The sequence below is a fragment of the Sorex fumeus genome, unplaced genomic scaffold (assembly GCF_029834395.1).
Source record: "Sorex fumeus unplaced genomic scaffold, SorFum_2.1 ptg000032l, whole genome shotgun sequence".
Lineage (NCBI taxonomy): Eukaryota > Metazoa > Chordata > Mammalia > Eulipotyphla > Soricidae > Sorex > Sorex fumeus.
Window position 1 is genome coordinate 13,097,467 of NW_026606089.1, and position 13,597 is coordinate 13,111,063.

Sequence of the window (13,597 nt, forward strand, 5' to 3'; positions counted from 1 at the left end):
GGTCATTTTATCTTTTATTTCCTTTCTTTTTTTTTCTTCATTTCTTTTTAAAACAGGATTTCGCCCTAAATATCTTTTAAGAACACTGTTGATGCAGTTCGTTCAGAATTAATTGTGGGAAAAGAAGTAGCTGATAAGTGAAAGAATCAGGATTTAAAACAGACTTTCCTTTCGAAATTGACATTAGGGCACCACACGGCAAGGCCGGAGAGAAAAACAGTTCGCAACTGCAGAGGTGGTTAGAACTGTATGTTTCGGCCATTAGGACCTCTGACTCTGGGCTGCACACCTACTAATGGTATTTCTCAAATAGTCTTCCGTCTCCGGCTTGTACTTGCAGCGTAAACTGACTAGTGAAAAACAGAAGTGTAGCTTTCTAGAGAGAGAGGAATGATTACTCCCAGCTGAGGAGGTAAACTCCACCACCACATGACGAATGTGTGCTTTTCTGAGTCTCCAGTTTTATTTATTTATATTTTTGATATAAAGTATCAGCACATCGGAGCTAGAGAGAATTCACTTGTAAAATGTCAAAAAAAAAGAGAGAGGAAGCAGAACAAATTGTACTGCAGGTAAAAAAAAAAAAATCCATTTCAGCTGCCAAACAAACATGCTTTGGCCAAGAAGGTTGCTGATGATTCCTTTTGTTTCTCTCTGATTTAAAGCCTCATGCCTGTAATCTAATTAACATCGAACTGAGTTGCAAGTACAGTGGCCTGTTTGGTTCAATAATAATACATTTATATGAAAGGTTAATGAAATGAATTTTCCCTCCATCCAATTCATTAAAAATTGTTCTACAATCAACGGTTACTAATGGAATAGAGATTAAATATTCATGTTCATAAATTTTCGGTGTCATTTCTGATTTTCCTTCATTTTTGCCTCTGTAGGTTGAATTTTACAAGTACAAGAATTCCCAGACAAAAAGCTTGATTTAGAGGTTAATTGCACACCATTAATCCTTTTTATAAAAGAGGTAGCTTTGCATGGTGGCTAAAGAGAGTTTGAGGCAGGTTTTTCTCGTTCTGTAGCTGATCAAGCAAGTTTTATTGCCACCTCTTTTGTGCAATAGTTAGAAGTATATTATGAGTGTTAGTGATGAACTTTGGAAAGGCACCTAGCACGGAAGTGGACAAAGCCATGTTCAACACATGATTGCCAGAAAAGGCTCTGAAAAATTCAATACCTACATATATGCAATAGAACTTCTAATTGTAGGACTGAGGGGGGAAGATGAGGTTCTTGGTCAATCTAAAACAGAATTGGGCCTTAGAACATCTCGTGGCAATTCTCTTTGTCTGCCATTCATAATTCTCATCATCAGGATAAAGTTTCTGAAAGGAAGGACTGTTTTTTTGTTCCTACAAACAAATTTTTTTATTTGTTTTTGGCTTTTGGGGTCACACCAGGGGATATTCAGGAGTTATACTCATGGCTCTGCACTCAGGAATTATTCCTGGCAGTGCTCCGGGGACCATATGGGATGTCAGGAATCAAACCCAGGTCGGCCACATGCAAGGCAAATGCCCTACCCACCATACTATCGCTCCAGCCCGCACACAGATTTTTTTTTCGCCGCTTAGTTTCTGCTACCTCTTTATTTCCAACTAGGGCAAAGATTCTTAGATAAATCTGAAAATAATGATGCAGTTTCTTTCCCAAATAATTTGCTAAATAATCACGGTCACGGTCCTCCCGTTGTTCATCGATTTTCTCGAGCGGGCCCAGTAACGTCTCCATCGTGAGACTTGTTGTTACTGTGTTTGGCATATCGAATACGTCACGGGTAGCTTGCCAGGCACTTTCATTTTTGTTTTTGTTTTGGGATCACACCTGGTTGTGCTTCAGGCTTACTCTTGACTCTGTGCTCAAGGAATCACTCCTGCTGGTGCCAGGGGTCAAACTAGGATCAAAGCTGGGCAAGGTAAGCGCCTTAACCCTGTACTATCTCGAGACACTTTAGTTTTTATTTTCAGTCTATAGGCCTCCTCTGTGGTGCTTGGGAGGACATGTGATGCGAGGTGTTGGACCCGGGGTGCCCACACCTTTAAGCTGTCTCCATGGCCCCCAATATATAAACTTTTTTTTAAAATTTAAAGTTTCCCTCAAATATTTTAACTTCCTTACAGGCCTTTGAAATAAAGATGCCAAGCATCAGTTAACTGTTTTCTTAATGACTCAAGGAAATCAGATCATTAGGGTCATTGATTTAGGTCTTGAGCCTAGTTTTTGTCAGCCCTTCGTTTACTTGTTTTCCAAGTTGTTTGTTTTTTTGTTTTTGTTTTTGCTTTTTAGGTCACACCTGGAAATGATGCACAGGGGTTACTCCTGGCTCTGCGCTCAGGAATCACCTCTGGCGGTGCTCAGGGGACCAAATGGGATGCTGGGAATCGAACCCCAGTCGGCCTCGTGCAAGGCAAATGCCCTACTCGCTTTGCTATTGCTCTAGCCTCTCCAAGTTGGTTTCCCACCTGTGAGCAGGTGAAGCTGATGAAAGCATCCCAGTGAAGAGCAGAAGCGGGACTAGAGGAACAGTTCTTGTGAGGATGCTCTTCCCTTCAGGGTTTTTAAAGTACCACTTAGGGTTTGGGGTTTTGTTTTGTTTTCCATATGTGGTATCAATTAGCAACTTTCGTTTGTTTGCTTGTGGTCCACACCTGGTGATGCTCAGGGCGTGCTTCTGGCTTTGTGCTCAGTAATCACTCCTGGTGGGCACGGGATACCATATAGGATGCTGGGCAACAAAGCCAGGTTGGCTGCGTCCAAGGCAAGAGTCTTCCTCCTCTGTCCTCTCTCTCCAACCCACCTCTCCAGCTCCTCCGAGGCCATCAGTATCATCCTCCCAGAAGTGGAAATGGAACACGAAGTTTGGTTTGGTGAAGGGCCTTAGCTAAGGGCAGACTGCTGAAAAGGAAGCAGGACAGTGTTCCAACGCCAGCTGGAAGACTTTGTTCTGCCACAGCTGCCTGGGAGCGAGGCACAGACTTCACCTCAGAGCGCTGGTTGTTGCTGTTTCTGTTTAGCGTAACCCCGTCCACTTCCCAATTTAGGTTTGTGTTTGCTGTCAGAGAAAGAACTCCAACACTGCTCCATCCTGTTCAGTCGCTTCTACCCCCTTGTGGCTATTTAAATCTAAAGTCATTAAGATGAAAGAAAGTTTCCTTTCTTAGTCACACTAACCACAGCGGGTAGGGCGTTCGCCTTACAAGTGGCCAACATGGCCAACCCGAGTTTGATTCCTCCACCCCTCTCGGAGAGCCCGGCAAGCTACCGAGAGTATCCGATATGCCAGACACAGTAACAACAAAGTCTCCAATGGAGACGTTACTGGGCCCGCTTGAGCAAATCGACGATCAACAGGAGGGCCTTTACCTTTACCTTTACCTTTAGTGAGACACCATGAGGTACAGTAGTACACTTACAAATTTTGTGCTTGGGTTTCAATTATACAGTGATCAAATACCCATCCCTCCACCAGTGCCCATTTTCCACCACCACGGGTCCCAGCATCCCTCCCACCCCCCATCCCCCCACCCCGCCCTGCCTCTGTGGCAGGGCATTCCCCTCTGTTCTCTCTCTCCTTTTGGGTGTTGTGGTTTGCAAAAGAGGCATTGAGTGGCAATCATGTTCGGTCTATAGTCTACTTTCAGCATGCTTCTACCGTCCTGGAAGGATCCTCCCAACACCCTTTATTTGGTGCTCCCTTTTCTATCTGAGCTGCCTTTTTCCCTAGCATGTGTGGCTGGCCTCCAAGCCATGGAGAGAAATTCCTGATTTACTAATTACTAATCTTGGCCATTATTGGAGTGGTTAGTGTCTCCTAAAGTAACAAAATAGGAGACACTAACCACTTTTTGAATGCTCAGTGGCCACAAGTGGCTGACTGAGCCCCTGATATTAGTGAAAAGAAAGGTTCCATTGTTGCAGAAAGCTCAATGGGGGGATGGGGGCGTGGTGGAGGCTGGAGCCACAGCACAGCAGGTAGGGTCTTTGCCTTGCATGCTGCGACCCGGATTCGATTCCTAGTATCCCATCTGGTCCCCTGAGCACCGCCAGGAGTAATTTCTGATGCGAGAACAGCTATCACAAACAAGACAAAATATGCTTGGCAAAAATCACTTGTACGTCTGAGATCCATATAAGTGCCTATTGCAGTCAAGACCATCAAAACTTTTTAAGGACGTGGATTTGTGGCCCACACTTTAAATATCAGTGATGTGAGGGAGGGTTTGTGGTACAGCAAATATGACTCTGGGTTCCACAAGTGGCACCGCAAATAAAAGAAAGCCACATAAGATAAATAGTATATTTTGTGATCGATCATATGTGAATGTTTATATTTTACTTATTGTGTATCTTTGTTTTATGTAATACTCCTTGATTTTCCCACACAGGCCTGGGAGTGTAACTGCACAGGAGAGTTTTTGCTCTTGTATGAGATCCTAGGTTAATTTCCCAGCACCATAAAAATGAAAGAAGAAAGAAAGTTCATATTCTCCCATAAAATATATTCCTAAATGAGAAGATAATAGCTAGTGTATAGAGTAGCACATTTTCAAATATTGATTGACACGTTCAGTGAGTGGGGAGTATTCCTAGAGAAGTGAAAAAGTAAGATCTCAAATTGCATTGCAAATCGAAGTGGCCATGGATGCTTGGGGGAAGGCTAGCTATTATTTCATAGGCTTCATCCTTTGGTTTTTTGTGCTTTAGCCCTTTCTTGGTCCATTGCCTATAACGATAGACAGATGGACTAAGCACAGTTACCCTTTGCAATTTTGGAGGCTGAAAAGACCAAGAGGAAGGTGCGATCAGATTTGGTGCTCAGTAAATCCGTTGCTGGCTTCTTAGACTGACTCATTGCCATGTGGTATTCTTGTCTAGTTTCAGAATCAGAGTAGTGTTTATTCAGAATTTGTTCTCCTTTTCAATTTTATGGGAAAGTTTGAGAAGGATAGATATTGATTCTTTTTGAAGGCTTGGAAGAATTTTCCCCAGAAGCCATCTGATTTGGCTTTTGTTTTGGGGGAAAGTTTTTGATTACTGCTTCAATTTCTCTCTTCTTAGGTCTTAGAATTATAATCATTTGTGTCGTGTGTGGTGCCAGGGATTAAACATCCCTTGCCCCTTAACATACCAACGTTGTATCTCTTCTCTCTTTTGGGGGGTCCTGTTGGGACACAGCTAGATGTTTTATGGGGCTACTACTGGCTCTGCGTTTGGGGATACTCCCCAGTAGTATGGAAAGGATCATGTGATACAACATACTCACTTTGGAGGGGTGACATACCTTCCATCTGTGTCAAATTCAAGGCAACAGAAATAATTGCCACTCAGCAATTTTAAAAACAGTGCATACATTAGTTCATCGTATATTGTTGCTGAAATTTTGCAGATCATTGCTATTAGTAGGCAGTCTCTGCAGGTGGAGGGTCAGATATTTATAGCTTTTTACAGTCTTCTCTCTCATCTATGATCAGCTTGAAGGAACGATGACTTTTTTTTTTGTTTTGCATTTGTTTGGGGGCCACACCAAGCTGTGCTCAGGGATTACTCTTGGTGGGGATCTGAAGACCATATCTGGGGATCAAACCTGGGTTGGCTGCATGCAAGACATGTACCTTATCCAGTGTACCATCTCTTTGGCTCCAGAACTATCATTTTTTTTTATTAGTGAAACACCATGGGGTACAGTTGTAGACTTACAAACTTTCGTGCTTGGGTTTCAGTTATACAATGATCAAGTACCCATCACTTCACCAATGCCCATTATCCACCACCAATAAACCCAGTGGCCCTTCCCTCCCCCATCCCTCCACCCCTCCCCACTTCTGTGGCAGGGCATTCCCTTTTGCTCTCTCCTTTAGGGTGTTGTGGTTTGCAACAGAGATATTGAGTGGCCATCGTGTTCTTTCTATAGTCTTCTTTCAGCACACATTTCTATTTGCATCCCGAGCGAGTCCTTCAAACACCTTTTACTTGGTGTTCCCTTCTCTAACTGAGCTGCCTTTCCCCCCAGCATGTGCTGCTGGCTTCCAAGCCGTGGGGCAGACCTCCTGGTATTTATCTCACAGAACTATCATTTTTAAAAGTCCTGGTTTGCTTTGTTTTTTTTTATCATAGTACCTGTACTGTAGATCTTCTGGGAATAAAGGAAGAATTAGAAACTTAATTCTTACCCCCGAAGAATATTTATATTCTTTGTGAAGTTATTCAGTAGCATGTGTGGAATAGTCACTGTGAATTCTTTGTGTCAGACAATGCCTAAATGAATGACTTTGAAACTTGCAAATCCAGGCGTCCCACTGATTAGTCCAGTGTATTAGCTAGCATAGCTCCATGCAAGTTTTTTATCTTGGCAAGATCTTCTGCTTCTAAGTATCTTTCTTTGGGTCTAGGTGCTTTCCGGAGTTACATATATTGCCAGCCCTATTCTCTATGCTACTTAACCAGTATCAGAATGAGGGCTGGGTAGAGTTGAGGTAGACTGCAGGGAGACCTAATACAGGGGGTATATTATCTGAAGTTGGTTGGGTCCCATCTTCTGTTCTGCTTCCTAGGCACCGCCTTCTTCTGTTTCTGCTCAGTTCTAAGTGCTCACAGTATGCCCTTCCAAATAGGAAGCAACTTCCGGTGAAGTCTGTGATGGGAGGAATCAGGCATTTGCCTTGCCTGCAGCTGACCTGGGTTTATAACCCCTCCCCCCCAAAGTCCGCCACCAGGAGTGATCCCTGAGTGCAGAGTCAGGGATAAGCCACCCTCCCCCCTCCAGCACAGCTAAGTGTGACCAAAAACAAACAAAAGTGAGTAGTAAGGAACCAGCCAAAGAGAATTGATGAACTGTAGAAGATCATACATTTTCTTGAAGGGAGGGAGAATCTCAGAAACACGTTTCCCTCTTGGCTTTGAAGAGGCCGGCAGACGACCCGTGAGATGAAGAGCCCCAGCCCCCAACCAGAACTCAGAGGGTTCTGGTTTTGTTTGAGAGTATCCAGCACTAGGATTTTCCCAGCTGCACCAGCCTTTTATGGACAAGTGTGAATAAAACTCGGTGATAGGAATTGAATAACACTGTTATGATTTTTTTTTTTTTTTTTAACACTGTTATGATTAATAAAGTATTTAAAATAGTGATTGGGCTCTCTTCATGTTCCATTAACCGACAATTGTGTGTTTTTGTTATGATCCCCCTCTTCTCCATTAAATAAGAGCGTCGCTAATTTTATTGCGTACTTACTCATTGTCAGTCACTGTGCTGATTTCTTTTCATTCCGTGACAACTCACAGTCTCGTTTTGATCATCATTAACTTAGTGACATAGCTCTCACAAAAGAACAGACAGCTATTTTGTATTTAATAGCTATTTGTGTATTTGAATATTTCGGGGGGGGGAAAGTTGGGGAGCCCCCACTGCATGAGTTTGGAGCAGGGAGTTATCAGGGTTTGACTAATTATGCTCTCTTGACAGGGATACAACTCTAAGCTTTTAACCAGGGGAAAAAGAGAATATTTTTGATTTGGGGACTAGACCCACTGGTACTCACTGGTACCCACTGGCTTACTCCTGGTCCTGTGCTTAGGGATCACTCCTGGCAGTGCCTGGGTTCCTCCATAGAGTGCTGGAGATCAAGGCCACTCCCAGGCTGTAAGGCAAGAGCCTGAACCTTTGCACTGTCCCTCCTCCCTTAACTGAAATTTTTTTCACAGTGCTGGGCTGGGGATTCTAGAATGGCTTAAAGGGAGGACGAGGGTAAACCTTTGAGTCTTTTATCCCATATCTCTTTTAGAATCTTCTCCTGAAGGAAGAAAACCAGGATTATGGGTGGTATGATCCAGTCATGGCTTACCACATCTCACTCCGAGCATCCTAAGCCTATGGGGAATGCAAACTATTTCAGAACTGTCGTCTGAACTTGACACCACCACTTGCATTTAATACTGAGCTTTTTCTACCTTTCCAAGAGTAGATGAATACTGCTTTTCAGTGACTTTTCTTTGGCAGATGGGGGAAATCAGTTGTCCTTCCAGGGAAGTGAAGAATGATGAAAGTTTTGCTTTAAAAATGCAAGACCTTCATGTTTGGTCTATAGTCTACTTTCAGCATGCTTCTCCCATCCTGGGAGGATCCTCCCAACACCCTTTATTTGGTGCTCCTTTCTCTATCTGAGCTGCCTTTCCCCCTAGCATGTGTGGCTGGCCTCCAAGCCAATAAGAGAGAGAGAGAACAAAAGGGAATGCCCTGCCACAGAGGCAGGGTAGGATGGGGGGGGGGGGGGATGAGGGGTGGGAGGGATACTGGGATCTATGGTGGTAGGAAATGGGCACTGGTGGAGGGATGGGTACTTGATCATTGTATAACTGAAACCCAAGCACAAAAATTTGTAAGTCTACAACTGTACCTCATGGTGTCTCACTAATAAAAAATAAAAATAAAAAATAAATAAAATGCAAAAAAAATGCAAGACCTTATCAGAATTCTTTAAGACTAGTTTAAGTTTTTGTTTCATCCCCCTCCACCCCCCTGCCCCTGTTGTATTTAGATGTCATTAGTAGCTCAGTGGGCTACTGCACATGTTTTGCATGCATGTGACCCGTGTTCCATGTCCAGCACTGCCAGGAGCGACCCCAGAAAGAATAGTAAAGAGTAGTCCCTGATCATGGCCGGGTATGATCCTAAAACAATAAAAAAAAGTAGAATACTGATTTGAATTACATTAATTGCCAACTGATCGCCACGATAATTATTATGTGTTTTAACATAAACGAAATCAATGACTACTGAAATTTTTGTCTGCTATAATGACTACAGTTAATAGGTATTTTCATGTCTATCTAGAAACACATATACTTAAAATATTGATTTAACGTAGCATTTCTAGAATTCTGTAAAATAGAGTTATTTTTTAGTTGGCATGTCAGTATAAATTGCCTATTAGATTATAGAAACTACCTAAGATGAGAAATGAGAAGGGTGATGAAAAATGGCTATAAACACATTAAAGATTAAAGCAGTGACTGAGTTTAGTGAAAGGAAGTAATCTCATGAATTAGTAATGAAAGTGCATTCACAGGTTATTGTCTTCCTGGGGTCTGAGTTTTAACAGCTGCTGGTAGTTTAAACTAATAGAAGCTTGAATAGTCTATAATCCGAGTATTCATTCTGCTTATGGATTGTTTCTTAATAGAAACACTAAATAGTATTGCCTATCTTAAATTACCTCAAAGGGTAGTTATAAAAAGGAAATAAGATCCAGTAAGTAAATATGTTTTGCAAACATGAGAAGTGCTCTCTCACGCTCTTTGTGTGTATACATATGCAATTTAAAGTTAGATAATTATGTTTACTGAGTAGTATAGTTTTAGGAGTTGCTTGAAATTTTTATTTAGATCCCATGAATAAAATGTGTGACTTCTAAAGTATATTGGACTGAAAGATTAAATAAGTGTCATAAACATGTAGTTTTCTTAGAGGATTTTTATTAAGATAGGAGGCCAAATATTTTAGAAGCAGATGTTGTAATATATGCCATAAATGCGTTAAATGGTGTCATTTTTAAATGTACTATTTAATCATGTACAAGGTCCTTGGCTGGCTACGTACTAGAAACACTTGGTTCATTTCCTTGTTTTTACTCTCCATGCTTGAAAACAAACTATGCTCATTTCTTTTAAAAATATTTTAAGAGAAGGAACCACTGTGACAATAATAGAAATGATCACTCTGGACAAGAACTGAGTACTGCAAGTGGGTAAAGGGGTATACAGAATAACCTTTCAGTATCTATATTGCAAACCATAATGCCCGAAACGAGAGGGGCGGGGAGGAGAGAGAGGGAAGAAAGAGAGAGAGAGAGAGAGAGAGAGAGAGAGAGAGAGAGAGAGAGAGAGAGAGAGAGAGAACAAGTGACTGCCAGAGAGGCAGGCAGGGGTAGGGTGTGTGGGAGGGGAAACTGGGGACATTAGTGGTGGGAAATGTACACTGGTGAAGGGATGGATGTTGGCTCATGATATGACTAAAACCCAATCACAAACAAGTTTGTAACTGTGTCTCATGGTTATTCAGTTAAAAAATTTAAAACATTTTAAAAAACAGAAGATACTTTATTGTTATTATGGTAACATGGTCAATGATAGTGTTTATGTTTTGGGTGTACAAAGTTACTGCACCCCCATGTCTATTGAAATGCCAAGGACCCTTCCTCCCTGTCCTCTAGTCCTCTCCTCTCCCAACTCTCAGCACACTCAGCCCCACTTGGTGACCTCAGTCATTTTGTCAACATCTAAGGGTTTGTTTGCACCAGATACTATTCATTACCTTGCATATATGTATAATATATATATATATATATATATATATTATGTGCTGGAGTGATAGCACAGCGGGTAGGACTTTTGCCTTGCACGTGGCGGACCTGAGTTCGATTCCTTTGTCCCTCTCGGGGAGCCCGGCAAGCTATTAAGAGTATCCCGCCCTCACAGCAAAGCCTGGCAAGCTATCCATGACGTATTCAATATGCCAAAAAATGTAACAAGTCTCAAGATGGAGACGTTACTGGTGCCCGCTCAAGCAAATAGATGAACAAGGGGGGACAGTGCTATATATATTACACACACACACACACACACACACACACACACACACACACCACACCTTAGCGAGATCATCTGACCTTGATACTTGGTACTTTTCCCTCTGGCTTCTTTCCTTAGACACGAAACCATTTTAGTTTCATCCAAGTTGAAACAAAACTCAAGATTTCTTCTTCTTTTTTTTATAGCAGCATTGTGCCTATACACTACAGCTTCTTTATGCATGTATATGTCATTGGTCATCGGGGTTTTTGCAGATCTGGGAAATTATTGTAAATAGTGCTGCCATTATTGTATATAGGTGGACATATATTTTCAAGTTAATGGTTTTGTGTTCTTGGGCTGTCTGCTAAGGAGTAGAATCACTGGACCTTATAGAAGCCCTGTTTGTAATTTTTTTGGAAACGTCTCCATAACGTTTTCCACAGAAGCCGAACCACACAACGCATCTGGTAATGGTGAATGAGGGCCCCTCTCCACCATCTCTTGACTCCTTGGGCTGGGTGATAAGCGTTCCCCCGGTGTGAGGTAGCACATCATTGGTGTTTTTCTCATTGATTTCCAATTCCCTGATACTCAGTGATGACGAACACTTTTCTCATATGTCTGTGAGCCATCTGTATGTCTTCTCTGAGCAAAATTGCATGTTCTTAAGCCTTCTTAAAACTTAAATATTTTGTTAATTTTCTGCAGTTAGCTGGAAGGAAGAATATTTTCCTACAATCACAGCTTATAATGCTAGTTTTTCAGTTTATCCAATTAAAGAACACGGAGACAGTGTTCTTATTTTGTTTCTAAACATGGCACACATATTTTCTCTTTATTGTGAAAACTTTGCTTTCTGCTTTACATGTTTTAGGGCTGCTCTTTCACATTGGTATTTTTCAGGTTGTCACACCTCCCCCACCATCAGGGTAACGGCTTTTAAATTCTGTTTGAAAATGTCACTAAATGTGCCATGCTATGTTACTCATTATTAATATTGTATTAATAATCACATTGATTTTTTTCCATTATATAAAAGGAGAAAAAATATTTTCCCCTCCCCAGGAGAAAATTTTTTTAAAAACAAGTGCAATTTGAATGCCTCTTATTTACCATGTCTCTTACTTAGGTACTATGCCAGACACTTTGGTAAAATGTAAAGAAATCCCATAATCCCTACCTTTGAGAAAGTTATGCTCTTAGAAGTGAGATTAAAAATATCTTTAAAATTATCCAAAGTCAATAAGAATGCTATATTAGTTAGTGTCCCCAAATGTGATGATAATGGTGTTCGGTGAGTGGAAAGGAGTGAAGGTTTTCAATATAAGTATGATGCTTAATTTTCACAATGCTAGAGGAAACAAAATTTGATGGCAAGTTGTTTGTTAAGTTTTTGAGCCAAGACCAGATACCCAGTGATCTCCGTGGCCTAGTGAACAGTTGTCACCAGCGTCCTTGGCGCCTGGCATCTAAGTAACACGTGTGCCTTCCCTCTCTCTTTGCAGGCATACTTCCGACAGGGCGTCGCCCTCCAGTACCTTGGACGTCATGCCGATGCCCTGGCAGCCTTTGCCTCTGGACTGGCTCAGGACCCCAAGAGTCTTCAGCTTCTCGTGGGGATGGTAGAAGCGGCCATGAAATCTCCCATGAGAGGTAAATAGCAGCGGAACGTCTGGGCCAGCACAAGAGAGGAACCTTTACAACCATCAATAATTTAGATGAGAATCCTCGAAAATCAAATTTGCAAGAGGCTGATATTTTAGGCAACATTAGATGAAGAATCTTTTTCAACAGCTGATACAACTGGGGGAGGAATAGATAGCAGTAAGGCCCAATGGCATGGAAGAGTGTGTGTATATGAGTTTATATATTATACATACATAATATATATTAGTTTTTAATTAATTAGCTGAAGGGCTGGAACGATAGCACAGCAGGTAGGGTGTTTGCCTTGCATGTAGCCAACATGGTTGACCCAAGTTCGATTCCTCCACCCCCTCTCGGAGAGCCCAGCAAGCTACCGAGAGTATCTTGCCTGCACGGCAAAGCCTGGCAAGCTACCCATGACGTATTTGATATGCCAAACACAGTAACAACAAAGTCTCCAGTAGAGACGTTACTGGGCCCGCTCGAGCAAATCGATGAACAACGGGAGGACAGTGCCATTAATTAGCTATTTGACAATGGATAAATGAATTGCCTTCTCTAGATTTGCAGATTCAAGAATCCTGACACTTTTTGCCATTGAAAGATCGTGTAAGTCTGAGTCACAACACCTCTTGTAGTAAATTGCTTTGCTTCTTTAGACCAGTATGCTGTCTAGAAAAAAATCAAATAATAGAGGACATTAAGCATTCTAATATTTCTTTCTTGGTGAAGGGTGGGGTGGCAGGGGCTGCAGTCCTCAGGGGCCATTTCCTTGCTCTGGCTGGGGGATCATTTGTGGTGGTGGTGATCAAACTAGGGTTGACCGCATGCAAGGTAAGCATGTTTCTCTCTGTACGATCTCTCCAGTCAGTGAAGATTGAGAAGAAAGTTGTATCTCACTGTGTGCCTTGTCTCACTTTTTTAACAGGTGCCTTTAACTTGTTAACAGGAAGGAGCAAAAAACAGACTGACACTCTTTGACATGCGTTTCTCCTGTTATTACTTATATTTTTATACTGATGAGTATTCTAAAACAATGAATGGAAAAATGGTACTGTGAAGATTGGAGTTGTAAGGCCCTCCAAATATTGCTTCCCTTTGAGGAACGTTGGTGTTTGAGGAATGAGCTCTTAATGAAGATTAGACCAGAAGTGTTCACTAGTGGTCCTCTCTGTGAAGTGATGGTGGCAATAAGGAAATTTGGTGGCAAATAATAAACATACTTTTGCATAATAAATATCTTAACATATCAATTAGATTGAGTCCAACAGTCCATTTGCTTTTGTTTCTAAATGTTCTATTTTTTTTTTGAATGAGCCTAAAATTTTGATGGCAGTATCATGCCTTATTTTATCTACGTTTGAAGATATTT

General features: G+C 41.7%; 1 protein-coding gene across 1 annotated transcript in view; it reads left to right on the forward strand.

Annotated features, from left to right (window-relative positions):
• The window catches only part of TTC28 (tetratricopeptide repeat domain 28), a 716,021-nt gene that overhangs the window by 370,381 nt on the left and 332,043 nt on the right, over nucleotides 1-13,597 (forward strand). Inside the window, exon 3 of the mRNA XM_056116601.1 lies at nucleotides 12,084-12,231. Within this exon, the coding sequence (XP_055972576.1) occupies nucleotides 12,084-12,231 (148 nt within the window). The remainder of the gene's footprint in view (nucleotides 1-12,083; nucleotides 12,232-13,597) is intronic.